Source organism: Homalodisca vitripennis, chromosome 1 (assembly GCF_021130785.1).
Source record: "Homalodisca vitripennis isolate AUS2020 chromosome 1, UT_GWSS_2.1, whole genome shotgun sequence".
In the NCBI taxonomy this organism is placed as follows: domain Eukaryota; kingdom Metazoa; phylum Arthropoda; class Insecta; order Hemiptera; family Cicadellidae; genus Homalodisca; species Homalodisca vitripennis.
This window is the reverse complement of record NC_060207.1, coordinates 20328734-20345153: the sequence shown is the minus strand read 5'-3', so window position 1 is coordinate 20345153 and position 16420 is coordinate 20328734. Positions and strand designations below refer to the sequence as shown.

The 16420-nt window shown below is 35.1% G+C and overlaps 1 protein-coding gene across 4 annotated transcripts in view; it reads right to left on the bottom strand.

The window, feature by feature from the left end:
• Positions 1 to 16420, bottom strand: part of LOC124357879 (cAMP-specific 3',5'-cyclic phosphodiesterase) — an 809095-nt gene that overhangs the window by 495267 nt on the left and 297408 nt on the right. Inside the window, exon 1 of one of the 4 annotated variants that reach the window (XM_046809988.1) lies at positions 13626 to 14003. The exons of the other annotated variants lie outside the window; for them this stretch is intronic. Within the exon in view, the coding sequence (XP_046665944.1) occupies positions 13626 to 13930 (305 nt within the window). The 5' untranslated portion in view covers positions 13931 to 14003. Of the gene's footprint in view, positions 1 to 13625; positions 14004 to 16420 lie in introns of those variants that run through there. 4 annotated transcript variants of the gene reach the window in all.

Sequence of the window (16420 nt, the reverse complement as noted above, 5' to 3'; positions counted from 1 at the left end):
ATAAAGAGAAAGCTAGAAATTTTCCTCTTCTTAAGGAGTACTCATGACAAAGGTTCCGTCTGCAAAATCTCATAATATAATCCAACTATGTGGTTTTTTAAATTCCTTATTGACACAATTTATGGTGAAAATAAGCTTGAATAATGACTTGAACAAGAGGAATACTTCAAATCTGTACGTTGAATATTTTACTTCGAAAATATAAAATCGTAGGTATTAGCTTGTAAATAATTGACTGAGTCAGACAATAACTGGGTTTTTAATTTTAAGTACTAGACACATTAAAAAATACAGCAAGCAAAGCTAGTTACAATTTCTTAAACCGATTTAGACAATGATATTCATATTTTATAATCTGATACTTTACTAATATCCTATTCTTAACTGAAAAAATGTATGACAAATCTTAAATTTAAAATAAAATAATACGTATTTTTGAATATGTATTAAATTCGATTTACTGGTATTTAAACAATACCAGTAAACTACCACATAGTTATCATATGCAAAAGTAAAATCTAATTAAGAACATAATGCCAAATAACAATAAGAGTAATGCAAAGTAACTTCCTTAGTTATTTTATTAACACTAGTAAATGATTACACATTTTTTAATATTAATGTTATGTTTGCGAGGCCTTACAGAATCGAAGATTTGTAAAGTTGCCTAGTGATGGAATTATCTTTCCAATGCTCCAATATTCTTTATTCCTTAGTTATGATATTGTTTTTGCCTATAATGACAATGTCAATAATATTTAACAATCACAAGTCAAGTGTAAAAAGGGCTTATTATCCCTAACATCAACTGATGAAATTAGGCATTTTTTACTTTTATAAATTCCTTTTAGAAACCTCCTGATACATATCTCTTCACGGTTACGGTGCTGTTTCCAATTGTGATATAGAGTACACTAAAAGTATTTAGTGTATATTTGGAAATTTTACTTTCCAACTCAAATGGTAACGAGAGTATGAGCTGTTATTAAGAGATTTTTTTCGTTAAATTTCTTGTCTTTTAAGTTACTTCTTTCTTGGTCTCCCATTTAGCCTCTGGACAATTTTGCGACCTTCTAATGAAAAGATTAGGTGACGTTATTTGTTCTGGAGTTACACTAAAGAACGATTTAGCGAGAAACTTGGGAACGTTTTTCACAAATATCACTGATCACAAATAATATTCGCAATAATAGTATCGCAGTGGATATGCCAATTAATCGTGGAAACTATTGAGCTTCTACTCTGGTAAACACAATTTACAGGAAATAAATAATTAGTATTCGTATTATAGTGCCGTACTAATCCCAACGGTTCATGCAGGTAAACAGATAAAAACAATATACGTGGTTTTAATTCTATCCGCAAAACTTCTGCATATCACTCAACTATTACATCTAAATATCCTTTACTTATGGAATGCATATTTTAATTAAGCAATTAAAATAAGCATACTTGATATACTGAGCGTTTTACACCCAATTAGGTTACGAATCTTTTAGTACAGAATATTTAGTTATCAAACCTGTGATAGTTAATATACGTGTATAACAAATATAATGAATTGCAAATAAAATTGGGCTATAATATAGAAGATTGGCAAGTGAAATGGGACACTGAAAACATGTATTGTATTTATTACTACATACTGGTTTGTTATTCAGTTCAACACTTTGCTATCGAATGTATCAAAGCCAAACAATTCCTTCTAGAAAGTGATATGAACGGCAGATTTTATACGTAGTTGCAGTTTTGAAAATTAAATAATGTACTATTAGTTTCGCAATATTTCACAATTTATAATTGGCTAAAACATATTTATGCAATTAAATAGCTCGTAAACAAAGTGTCTTATGACATAGGTATATAAATATATATAAGCACGCAAGTAGTTTCTATATGTTTATGAGTAAAATATGACTTGATCTATGTGATGTGAAAAAACGCACATACAAATCTGTATAAAGGATAACAGGATTTCGGACATTTTCCATTGTTCCAGGTTATAAAAGGTATAACACAAAGTTTCGAGGATTAGAATCTATCCTCCTCGTCAAGTAGAACCGGTATTTATACATACAAAAATAAAGAACAGAAATAAGTAAAGAAGGAAAAGAAAAGGATTCAAGCATACACAAAAGCTGCTTTGGAGTCCAGTCCAGGCGTTGTCACTGCACAGGATATAACTCCGGAGCACAAATCACAAGTATGAGGATCACAATTGCACATCACACTAGCACAGGCTACAGTGGGATACTAACCCCAACCCCTAAAAAAATCTGTATTTATGAGTACGTATTTAATAGTGTATTTTGTAAAGTAAGCGAGGACTATGTTTTCAGATTAGGACTATTAGGAATGTTTAGAAACTTTCAGTGGAGTGGGGATAGCCTCCGACCTTGTACATGGGAAATCAAAAACAACCATGTCAGAAAATACACGTGTCTTTTGTTCCTACAAGATCATAAACTTAACTACGTAGCAAGGTCACTACGTAGTCAAAGGTTATCTATTAGGACAAGTCAAAAGAGCTCGCTAAATTTAGCTAGTTCCCGTCGCGTCGGTGGTAAAACAGGTTTTAGTGTAAATTATTTGTTTTATCTTTCCTTTGCTCCTTTGATTTTTAATTGGTCACACAAAACTAAAATATACAAATTAAAATTTAAGTTTTAATTAAGTCATTGACGTTAAGTAAAGTTGTATAGTAGCAGAGCCATTAGAAGTAAACCCCGTGTATATTACATTATTATATGGAAATGGCCAAGAAAGAAAATAAACTTTTAAATTAAGAATAATGAACTGTTCATACAGTATAACTAGTAATATGTCACTAATTTGATGTATCAAAAGTTGCTTAAACTGGTGATCTTGCGATCTGATGATCTTGAGAACTGGTTATCCGCTACACTGCACCGTTGGTATTAATGCAAACTTCTTGGGATATTTGTGATGTTAAGTACACGCTCGGCTGCCTTACTAAGTTTCTGAGTAAAGGTTAGTAATATTTTATATTACCTGAAAACTTTGACAACAATATTTTATTTAATATAATTTTCAAGTGAGCAATTTCGTGGAAGAACTTTTATAAAGATTTATTAAAGAAAGGTTACATTGTGTTCTATTAAGTACAATTTTCTGCACTCCTGCTCCCTCACATGCGGTAAATACTTAACGTTGTCAGGAAGCTTTCTACTCTGAGAAACACCAAACTAAGTTAGCTCACTTTGTAAGTTTTAGGTCACTATCGTGTCACTTATTACGTTTGACGTTTTCCTTGCTTCTCAAGATTTATACGTAACGTTGTTTCGAGAAAACGGTACCGTTCAAATATTGGAAGGAGAAATATAGAAATGTATAAAGAATATGTTTATGAGCAATTTTGTATTAATGTGTATAATGTATTGTATATATAATATAATACATAAGAATATAATATAATATAATATTCTTTCATAATGCGAAAGCTTTAGGTCGATTGTGTTAAAATTTTGTACGAACCTACTCTTGCGTACAATTGAGCATATTTATTTTTATACTTTACTACAAGGATCAAACTACACTTGCATTAAAATGTAATGTCATCTCTAAATTTATAGAGATGTATAAAATGGTGAGAGGTGCTAAAGTAATAGTATATTACTTTACTTTTAAATCTTCAAAGTAATTGTACTTGTTGTTTCAAAACACTCCGTAATTATTTTAATCCGGCATGTGTGGCAGATTAGCTTTAATATATTAGTGGGAAGTTTAGCTTTAATTACAGTTTAAAAACTATTATAAAGTGAATGATTTGGGGTCTATTTCGAACCACATTAACAAACGTAAAGTAAAGATATACACATTATTTTTACATCAGTTTTAAATAACGAGTTTTTATTCTTTTCAAGTCACTCCTTTTTATTTTTTAATAATTATCACAGCAGGAAAAATTGTGTATGAAAGCAAGCAGGCAAATGTGAATGTTGAGTTTAGCACTTCTCCATCGTCTTAGTACAGCGTCTGGAACCTGACGCTGTCACAGACTTGACTCCTGGATTCTAGAGTCATGTTCGTCTGAAGAGATTCAACAATATTAGGCAATGAAGAAGCTCAAAATTGCTCTGTAAATCTTTTCGACATCAAAGACATCTATACTATCAAATTTAGTGCAATCTGGGTGAAGACTTATTCTTATTGTCTCATCAGGTCCACAACAGACTTCACTACAGAGTTTTAGATACGATCTCTTATCATGGTGGAGCAACCGAGTCTTCATAACGTGTATACATGAGTTTACATATAACGTAACTATAATAGGATGAGTTCATTCAATAGGAATGTTTAGCTCGAGTTCATCTTCCTGTTAGAGGAGCTCCATTGGTCTAAATAACTAAAAAGCTACTGAAGTCATAGAAACCATTCAAAATACATAAGCTGAACAGTCACTTAAACAAATATGTAATTTTGTAAAGTGCTGCTCACAGAAGCTGTCTCAGTGCCCAACTTTGACACAGTTTCCTTTAAACCTGAATTCCAATTACTTTATATTAGATCCAGAGTTGGAATATTCCCAATAACTATCTCAGAAGTGCTTATTACGATACCTTACAAGGAATATTCCTATAAAGTCCTTTTTAAACCACCTTACAAAATGTATTAATAAATATAACTATACAAATTTCAGTATACTGCGTTTGAACTTGTGATCTGTTTCCATTTCGCTTTACAATACTTAGTATAACTACTTCTTTTCAAACCGTTTAACTATTTTTTTCTAATTTAAAACTTTGTGTGAATATAAGTTACTCACCACCCACACTTCACAAACACAGTATTTACAGTACGGCAAATATCCGAAATGCAAATGTTGTACTAATGACAAAATACTTTCTTCAAGTATTATGTAATTTTATTCACTGATTTCGCATGCAAAAGTTCCAAGACGGCAGCTCTTTTCACAATCGAGATGATCTGTGAACAGTCAAACAAATTGCCGATCAAAGAGAAAATATATTTTAACATCAACCGATAGACAAAAAAGGCTTTTCCAGCCAACTTAGCGATATGATTCAATGACACCCATGGATAAACATGAGCCATCATACTATTTATTTTTGCCTATGAAGAGGTAACGTTTAATTCAAAATTTAAAATCTGCAAATTATATCTTTCTTGATTTATCTTGTTAATAGTTTTGTTACATATACTAAGATTTTACAATAAAACATCATTTTATCGTATTCGGTTTGTTTATACATTTTATTGTTCTGATATTTTCTCGTTGCCATCATTGTTACCAATAAGGGTAATGTAAAAATATTCACTAACGCTCTGCCAAATCCAAAGGAGTGACATGCACCATGATCGTATTTGATATTGCCTGTGTAGAAATTAAGCTTCTAGCAAAATTTCAAGTCTGTAGGTCACCTCGTAGGGTATTGTACGGAAGACAGATAGACAGATGGACAGACAAACAGAAATTAAATATTCATGCCCTTCCTATGATAACAGTGATAAGTTTCGCTAACAATTACGTAATGGACCAGCGGTTTTATCTTAACGGATAGCTTATTATTATTCCCGTATCACGTTTGGATTGAATGAGTCGGAAATTACGATTTTCTCATGTTTACACGCTAGTGCTGTAATGAAACATTGTTTTATGGGGCGATGTATGGACTGGCGAGCGTATACAAAATCCTTGAAATGTCCTGGCATGAGGATAATTCCAAAAAGCACATTAACCCATTTTAAACGTTTATTTTTTGTACGTTTATATACTTGATAGGGTATTCATGACAGCACCACAGGATGGTAGCTTCAATGATTATTAAACACGTTTAATATCAGAATTGTACACGTATACCGAACTCATAACGGACCTTTGTGTTCTAATACAATTTAATTGCATTCCCGAGTCAGGTCAGCGTGCGGGCTTCAACTTGACTTCAAAATTATCTTTAAAAATATCTTTGTACCTTGTAAATGTGAGGATAAAAATTAGCTTCAGAATTTTTATGCAGTATTATGATGGTGATATATCTATTGTTTATTCGTCTAACTAAGTAGATTTTAAGTGTGGCAAGCTAAGAAAATGTAATATTCTAAAAAAATGGTTTTGTATTTAATGAATGTTTGATAGCCTCTCATTCCGATCTCCATTCCAACTAGGTCTCAAACTATATTTTGAGTAAGTCTGAAAATAACTTCTACACATTTAAAGCTTAAAAAATATTATTTTCTATAACAATAATGCACAAGCCGTGGGAATATTATATTTTTATTCGTGTGTTTAGAAATACCCTTATTCCGATCTCCATCCCGACTAGATCTCAAACTATTTCTTGAATAAGTCTGGATACAACTTTTACACATTTAACGCTTCAAAATGATTACGCTTTATAACAATACTTAAGGCCATACTACAGGCCATAAGAATATTTTGTCTTGTGTGATTACAAATACTGCATAATAATGCGAATAATTTAACAAACATATCAATAATTTATACATTCCTTGGACACCACTTGTTATAATTAGTACAACTCCCTTTCAGCTTTAGTTACTAGAATGATTGTTGTATTCCTTGTGTATACAGTTATGAAAGCAAAATTTCAATCTTACAGCCTACCTGTTTAGTTTAATCTGTTAGACCACTACTGTACCTAGTAAATATGGGACGAAGAGGCAGATGCGGGTTTTTACGAGAACTTGCGAATAAGTTTTCGCTTGCGCTCACCCAGTAAAGTTATCATAATGGCTTTTATTAATTTTTTAGACTATTGTTTTAATATGAGATATGCAGTTTCAAGTCTATTAGGAAAATTAGAAAGCACAAAAAGGTAAAGTCAAATGGTTATGAAATCATCCTTTGCACACTCGTAATTGATCGAATAGAATTATATTCTTGTAATTTGTACACGATTCCCAACTAGCCCATCTATCCATATTTATGACCTGCAAATGGATCGACCGCCGGGGCCAGTTATTCCTGCGTCACGAATAATTGAAGTGAAACAAAGAATCGATCAATGGCGAACGTAATGGCCGGTATTTTAAAAGCTTCCATTACTCGACTCGCCACAGAACGGGCTTACATGCAGTGTTTTACCACCCCACACTTTATTGCACCACTATGCCGTTATATGTACCCAGAAACACCGTGTTGTCGTTATCTGAAAGCCAACTGATAAGATTTCGGCCACTATCTGTGCGCATAAAGCACGATATTGTGCTGAAACCGCCCGACTGAACAGTGTTGCCAATAATTAACCACACGCACATCGTTTTACCTGTCTTTACGCACTTGGTGGGATTAAAAATACCCTTGCATTAAAACACCAAACTTTAAGAATGTGGCGAAAGCGGATGGAAAACTCGTCGATAGAATACGTTATATACAATTGGGCGGAAACTGTCCTTCATATATCGCTGGCTACGACATATGTGGCAGTGTATCTTTCACGGCAGACTTGCTTTGGAGACCGGAAGGAACCACCAACTGGCGCCATCATTTTTGGGTCACTGCCTCCTCCTACTAATTCTGACAACAATTCCATATAGAAGCTATTTAGAAGAATATATTTGCAGTTATTTGAAATTATATCGTTCTTAGTAAGCTCAGCTTTTAATAATATCTATCACTATAAATGAAACGGGAAGGAAAATAATATAGACGTGTTATTTCACACATCAAATCAAAAGATTAACGTTTTAAATGTTGTACTGTACTTAGGCAGATTACAACTTAATTATTCCATTTAACATTAATTTGAGTGACTTCCCTTAAACACTGACACGCACTTTTATTATTTTGGAAGCAATATATTTATCTAATAACCATATACAAAGCACTATACAAATTTCTTGGAAATGTGACTGACTTCAAAAATAATATTATTATTTATTGTTCCAAGTACTTGAAACGTATAATCATGTTTATTTCTTATTTGAATGTAACTTTAAGTATAGAAAGTATTTTGTTATAGTGTAATTAGTTATCTCAAATAAATAATAAATTGATAATTAATACAGGAAATTTCACGTGTTGTATATACACAGCTAAGTTCATACAAGGAAATTGTTACAAAACAAACATATTATGGGTTACGTTGTCTTCACTAATCCTATGAGAACATTGGATTTATGGCTAATTTGGTTTTTTAACGAAACCTTGGAAATAACTATGATATTAGAGCTAAAAGAGTCATGTCGAGAGTTGCAGATGGGAACTTAATCTATTAAATCCTTTTAAATACAATTATATTATTTCGTCCCAGACGAAAATATAAAATAGCAAAGAGTATTCATACATAGAGAACAACGTAATGTAAGTCCCTTGCCCAATCATTTCGGTCCATATTTATTTTAACATTAAAACTGTCACTGATTATAAAATAATTACCTGAATAGAAAGCAATCAAATTTTATACAAAACAAAACTTCACTCACAATTGTATCAAGAGCATAATAGAGAGTTGAGGAAATAATTAAAGACAATAGTAATGGTACCTATCCGAAAAGGTCATGTCCATAAAATAATAAATTAAACAAGGTTGTTTTTAAACTCACACCCATTCAAAACAAATATAAAAAAGTCTCTCATCAACTATATTAGGTTATATTCATCAACAAAGATATTATAGGTTAACATAAGTATTTGTTCAGGTGGTATGTAAGGTCTCTACAAATAATATAAAGAGTTATATTACTAAACGTTGAAATAGGTTACGGTAAGAATATAACAGTGTAGTGGACTTAGTGGAAGTAACCCAGGTGCTTCGTGGGAGAGGCTGGGGGGTGACAGGGGCAGAAATTGTCAGATGTCATTTAGGATTACCTGCGTCCATCTGTCTCAGGTGCTCATTACCACGGCAGGAGACCGGCACTGGTCCAGTTTGCCCAATATTTCAGAACTCCTCGCACTATGACAACTTTGCACTGTGTCGTCCTGTCTCAGGTGCTCATTACCACGGCGGAGACCGGCACTGGTCCAGTTTGCCCAATATTTCAGAACTCCTCGCACTATGACAACTATGTATGTCAAGTTAGATTTAATATACCTTGCATTATGATGCTAAGTTTGCCCCATATTTCAGAACTCCTCGCACTATGACAACTATGTATTCAAGTTAGATTTAATATACCTTGCATTATCTGTGTCGGTCTGTCCTCAGGTGCTCATTACCACGGCAGGAGACCGGCACTGGTCCAGTTTGCCCAATATTTCAGAACTCCTCGCACTATGACAACTAAGTATGTTAAGTTTAGATTAATATACCTTGCATTATCTGTGTCGGTCTGTCTCAGGTGCTCATTACCACGGCAGGAGACCGGCCACTGGTCCAGTTTAGCCCAATATTTCAGAACTCCTCGCTCTATGACAACTATGTATGTTTAAGTTAGATTAATATACCTTGCATTTATCTGTGTCGGTCTGTCTCAGGTGCTCATTACCACGGCAGGAGACCGGCACTGGTCCAGTTTTTGCCCAATATTTTCAGAACTCCTCGCACTAATGACAACTATGTATGTTAAGTTAGATTAATATACCTTGCATTATCTGTGTCGGTCTGTCTCAGGTGCTCATTACCACGGCAGGAGACCGGCACTGGTCCAGTTTGCCCAATATTTCAGAACTCCTCGCTCTATGACAACTATGTATGTTAAGTTAGATTAATATACCTTGCATTATCTGTGTCGGTCTGTCTCAGGTGCTCATTACCACGGCAGGAGACCGGCACTGGTCCAGTTTGCCCAATATTTTCAGAACTCCTCGCACTATGACAACTATGTATGTTAAGTTAGATTAATATACCTTGCATTATCTGTGTCGGTCTGTCTCAGGTGCTCATTACCACGGCAGGAGACCGGCACTGGTCCAGTTTGCCCAATATTTCAGAACTCCTCGCACTATGACAACTATGTATGTTAAGTTAGATTAATTATACCTTGCATTATCTGTGTCGGTCTGTCCTCAGGTGCTCATTACCACGGCAGGAGACCGGCACTGGTCCAGTTTTGCCCAATATTTCAGAACTCCTCGCACTATGACAACTATGTATTTCAAGTTAGATTAATATACCTTGCATTAGGTATGTCGGTCTGTCTCAGGTTCTCATTACCACGGCAGGAGACTGGCGCTGGTCCAGTTTTGCCCAATATTTCAGAACTCCTCACGCTATGACAACTATGTATGTCTAAGTTAGATTAATATACCTTGCATTATCTGTGTCGGTCTGTCTCAGTGCTTCATTACCACGGCAGGAGACCGGCACTGGTCTCCAGTTTTGCCCAATATTTCAGAACTCCTCGCACTATGACAACTATGTATGTCAAGTTAGATTAATATACCTTGCATTATCTGTGTCGGTCTGTCTCAGGTGCTCATTACCACGGCAGGAGACCGGCACTGGTCCAGTTTGCCCAATATTTCAGAACTCCTCGCACTAAATGACAACTATGTATGTCAAGTTAGATTAATATACCTTGCATTATCTGTGTCGGTCTGTCTCAGGTGCTCGTTACCACGGTAGGAGACCGGCACTGGTCCAGTTTGCCCAATATTTCAGAACTCCTCGCACTATGACAACTATGTATGTCAAGTTAGATTAATATACCTTGCATTATCTGTTATGTCGGTCTGTCTCAGGTTCTCATTACCACGGCAGGAAGACCGGCACTGGTTCAGTTTGCCCAATATTCAGAACTCCTCGCACTATGACAACTATGTATGTCAAGTTAGATTAATATACCTTGCATTATCTGTGTCGGTCTGTCTCAGGTGCTCATTACCACGGTAGGAGACCGGCACTGGTCCAGTTTTTGCCCAATATTTCAGAACTCCTCGCACTATGACAACTATGTATGTTCAAGTTTAGATTAATATACCTTGCATTATCTGTGTCGGTCTGTCTCAGGTGCTCGTTACCACGGCAGGGGACCGGCACTGGTCCAGTTTGCCCCAATATTTCAGAACTCTCGCTCTATGACAACTATGTATGTTAAGTTAGATTAATATACCTTGCATTATCTGTGTCGGTCTGTCTCAGGTGCTCATTACCACGGCAGGAGACCGGCACTGGTCCAGTTTGCCCAATATTTCAGAACTCCTCGCAGGTTGATAATCATGAAATTACTATGCATTTATACCAATCAATTCTACTTTAGCTCATTGGCATTCTAGACAATTTTCAGAATTTAATTTCAAAGTATTATACTTATTAAATATACACACGTGTACACACATATTTCAGTGAAAATATGGATGAAGTATATTGATGATAACGTGTAAATAAGAATAGTTTGTTTATCATCCAATGTCGATTGGTTTTATCTTATGTCGTTAAGCAGTAGTCGAACATAAAATACTAACCAAGGAGATTCTCAGTTTTATGTGGATTATTTTGAGCAATGAGCGATCTGGTATTTGTTAGGCTGTACTGATAAGATGCCGAATACTAACATCACTCCAAACTCCTTTAAAATCCAAGGACCTTTTGGAGTTACCAACGCCCCAAAGGAGTTAAAGGGTTGTTGTAGTCCGTTAGACCTGAACCAATTTGAATTTCATGAGAATACGGTCTCGATTGTTTACTTAAAAATAGAAGATTCATTGACTATTATTCTTACAAAAAAAAGTTAAAACAATAATTTTTGTTTGATTTTTCTGTTATTAACACATAGGATTAATACAAAATATGATTGAGAAACATATTTTAAAAAGAGGATATTTTATCTCTTTTAGGTTCCTGCACCAACAACAGCTATTGTTGCCTGTTAGGGTAGAATAGCGTGAACTGCTCGTGTATTCGAACGTGTGCGACTAATACCTCTATCTGCCAGACCGTTCTGGGATACGTTGGTCATGTAAATCGCAGTTCCATTTTATCTACATATGGAACGGGACACACATGATGATGGAAGAGGGATTTTTGCTTTATTAGAAATCGTCCGTCACAAAAACTCACAAGATTAATTGTTAACCGTTATTGGCAGAATCTAGTTCAAAATAACAATCTGAAAGATAGAGTGAGAAATATAAAGAGACTATAAATAATTCGTTTGTATTCAATTATTCTATTTATTTATTTTTCCAATGGAATGACAGCAGTAGTATACCTAAACGAGGCGGAACAATTATTTTAGTAGTGAGTACAATATTTCTTAATTTAATATAATAACTAAATTTTCAACCATAACGAAACATTGCAGGTATATGTATGCTATACACATATTTAATATTAAGTATGAGCATTATTTGTTACAATGCAGTAACACCCTGCACTATGTGTTACACACCAGAATGGCTTTACTATACCGTGCCCAACACCGCATTGTGCTATTGTGTCGTTACTGCCTTTACAGTGATAAACAGTGACAATGAAAATAACTATATGAGCATAATAAGTATATGACGCAACTACCAGTGAAATATGTTGTAGAGAAAACCAACGGTCATATTCAAGATCTTCAAAGGTAAATAAACTGTTCATGCTATTTTTTTGAAGGTTGCTATAATTTAAACGTTACATTTTCATAATCCCATGCCAACAGTCAATGAAGTAGTGAGATTATCAAATCAATTAATGATAATGCAGATAAATAACTGCAGCATGATCGTCATCGTTATGACACCACAAAATGCTCGTTATTACAGATTAATCACTAAGATGTGGCGGTGGTTCTTGGGTCATCGGATGGTCTTGTTTGTGTCTGCAAAGCACAGACATAGTAATAACAAGATCGATGCTGGGGCAGATGTTTGTGGGGAAAAGAGCTTGTTTACCCTACCCTTTGCCAAACTGGGACTGGATACGAGAAAATACTGCAGTCGTCTCCATATATGTCGTATAGGTTTATATACTGGTATACAGGTAACCCAGATAGCGTTTTCCAGATGATCTCTCTTGAAATGGGGTTATGAATAACAAGCATGAAAATGTAATTTAGTTTTTTTAAGATAGCTGAATGTATTAATTACGGCAATTTGTATTTATTGGTTTGTTAGGATTTTTGCACAATTAGAAATGAAAGACCTCGTATGTTCATATTTTTCCACTGAACGTAGACTGTTTGATTTTCCGTTTTATAAAACATTTCTATAAAAGAAAAGAACCGTTTTCGATTGGTCAATATTTGTTGAAAATCCATTATCTTCCACTTTAAAAGACTTAATGAGATTTGAATTTGTGAAATCTACGTGGTGATTAACGTTTACAGTTTGGAAACATTTTCTATCGCAGTAAAATCACTCTAAAACTTATCAATAGTGCCTCTTTCGTAGCATAACTCAGACTTTAACCCGCAAACCTACGGTTCGTTTAAACCCTCACCGCTTAAACTTACTAAGAATTATATATCGTCGTAAACGTACTCGTACTTTCTAAAAAAGTTTAATCGATGAAATATAAATTGCTGTAAGCTACGTTGAGTATTATTGCTTAAGTCATGGTAATACTTGGGTAAATATAAATTATATTACTGTTTTGCCGTTTAAGGAATAATTCTATAAGTCAAATATATATTTATTTTGTTTACGTTCGATACATGATGATTTTTAAGTGATATCTTGAGGTTTTCCGTGGAGGAAAATAAATTATAAATGAACATAAACACGACACAATGTCTACTTATGCTTATGAGAATACCTCTTGGCTCTACGTTGCGCGATGGGCAAGCGGATGCGGTAGTGTCGTGCATGAGTCTTGCTGGAGGACCTGCGTCGATGGTGTCCTATGGTCTCTTCCGAGGTCATGGTGGTCGTGCTGGTGCTGGTGCGATGAGAGTGACTACCTGAGGAGCTCTTGATTCTCTTCAGCACGGGCTTGGGGGGAGGCTTATAGAGCCATCGGTGCAGCACCGACCACAGCAGCAGGGCGACGGTGAGCATGGTGGTATGGGGAGGGGGAGGGGAGGGGTCGGGGACGGAGGTCTGCTCACGTGGTCTCGTCATAAGGACTGTCACTTAGCACTGGTTACTTGTACAGTTAATGTCCCACTCTTGAAAATTTGAAAGGAATATGAGTTTTCCCTAAATGAACACGGCTTATACCATCAGTAATCTACTTGCACACATATCGTATTTAAGGTTTGTACAGGTAAAGGATGAGCTCAAAGGATGAATAAGGTGAAGCCTTGTTACTAATTGCGAGTGATTATTTAATCATAACCAAATAACCAGTGGATTAAATCGAATGTGGAGTCAGAACAATACGGATATCTCTATTATTTACTGTGGCAGACCAATAAATCATGCTTTTCATATTGTAATCCACCACTTCGTGGCTTATCCGTAATAACGTTTTATCTCATATATGTTTTACGTCACTATTTTTGAATACAATTACGTGGTATAATTTATTTGTAACATAACATTCATATAAAAAAATTAAAGAAGCAAAGTGTACGTTGATTTCAGTAGACTCAGAAATCCACTATGAAGAAGTTTACCGCCGGTTTTAGGATTTACAACTACCGTAATGACAATGGTTGCAGGGAAATAGTCCAATATAACCCCATTTGGCTCGGGATCGGACACAGCCAAAGTTAACTTGCAATGTTCAGGGATAAGTACCACTTAACAGGGGTATTATTTCATGTGCCATAGCCGGGGTAGTCGAACACCCACATGAGCCAAACGGCCTGATGGTTTAATTGAGGTCAATGTGATACATCGCAAACATCAAAAAAATGAAGAGGCACCGAGCCACAATCAGTGATACATATTTTAGGTACCTCAGCCGGGGTAGGCGCACGGCTACTAGTAAGCCGGACGCCTGATAGTTCTATCGGGGTCAAGGTGATCAGCGGAATCATAAACACAGTGAAGAAGCACAGATCACAACGAGTGATACGTATTTTATGTGCCTCAGCTTTGGTAGGCGCACGGCTACTGGTAGTGTAAGCCGGACGCCTGATAATTCGATCCGGGTCAATGTGATCAGCGGAAACATAAACACAGTGAAGAAGCACAGATCACAACGAGTGATACGTATTTTATGTGCCTCAGCTTTGGTAGGCGCACGGCTACTGGTAGTGTAAGCCGGACGCCTGATAATTCGATCCGGGTCAATGTGATCAGCGGAAACATAAACACAGTGAAGAAGGACAGATCACAATGAGTAATACGTATTTTATGTGCCTCAGCTTTGGTAGGCGAACGGCTACTGGTAGTGTAAGCCGGACGCCTGATTATTCGATCGGGGTCAATGTGATTCAGCGCAAACATAAACACAGTCAAGAGGCACCGAGCCACAAACAGTGATATGGTTCAATTGTGTCGGATGTGTACCCGCGTGTGCTTGACATTTAGATAATAATGTGACAGAGAAGACGCAATCACACAGGGCATTGTTCTATCATTTATTCAACGCAGAACTGTAATTTCCCCCCAAATGTGTATTGTGAATGTGTCCCTAGATACGGCTTGTGTGATGTTTAATGACATATCGTTTTGTTCTATGTAGATTTAAAATGATAAACTGGAGAGGACTTACAGATAACATCTACCAGTTTAGGCCTCTAAACTGATGACAGTTAATTAATTAAGCTCCCAGTACAGGGTAGAACCGTATTAAAAAATAGGGAAACAATCCAATCATTCATACAATTCTTTTTCTTTTTTAAATGAACATATTATGGATTTTTTAAATGTAATAATGAAACACAACTTATAATACACAATCATGACACGCGCAGTATTTCTTCATCCCATTTATAAAGAAACCCAAAAGTTTCAAAATTCTTAACGCATGTCTTTTTTTATATCTATGTTTTTACGTGCTAAAATGTTTAAATTCTAGCCGACTTGAATTCGTAAAGATCACTAGATTAGTATAAAAATAAATTAAACATTGGCTTTTTAATTATGAGGGAACATTAAAACTCATGCACATCATGAGTTAGTCTAATTTATTATAGTTATTGATTGTTAATAAGTTTTAAATAGTTATTTTGAGTACTATTAGAAGTATGTATAATATGGTATAGGCGATGTTGTTCTTGTTTAACTTTGTTAAAATATTAGTTTTATTATAGTTTTAGCTGATTATGTGTAATTCTTTTGTAAAGTTTTACGTCACACCCATATTTATTAAGAATGAAATTTTGCCTTTTGTTTAATACCTATTATTCTTTGGTATGTTATTTATTGGCTTGGAACATGTACATACTGTTTTAGAGAACTTGTTCCACAGCCAAGTCGCACTATTTATTATTTTATTAAGGTAGGCTCTAAGCTCGGTATTTTTATGTATTGCTAAACCATAGCAAATGGTTAAATACGGTTTAGTATTTTAAAATAAATATTTTTAAATTTCATTGTAAATATTTACTGAGACATAAATGATTATATAATTATTCATACTAAATTGATTGTGCAGGGAAAGAAAATAATGTAAATGTTAATTGTGTAGTTTTGTACTAAAGCTGAACCCCTTGATCA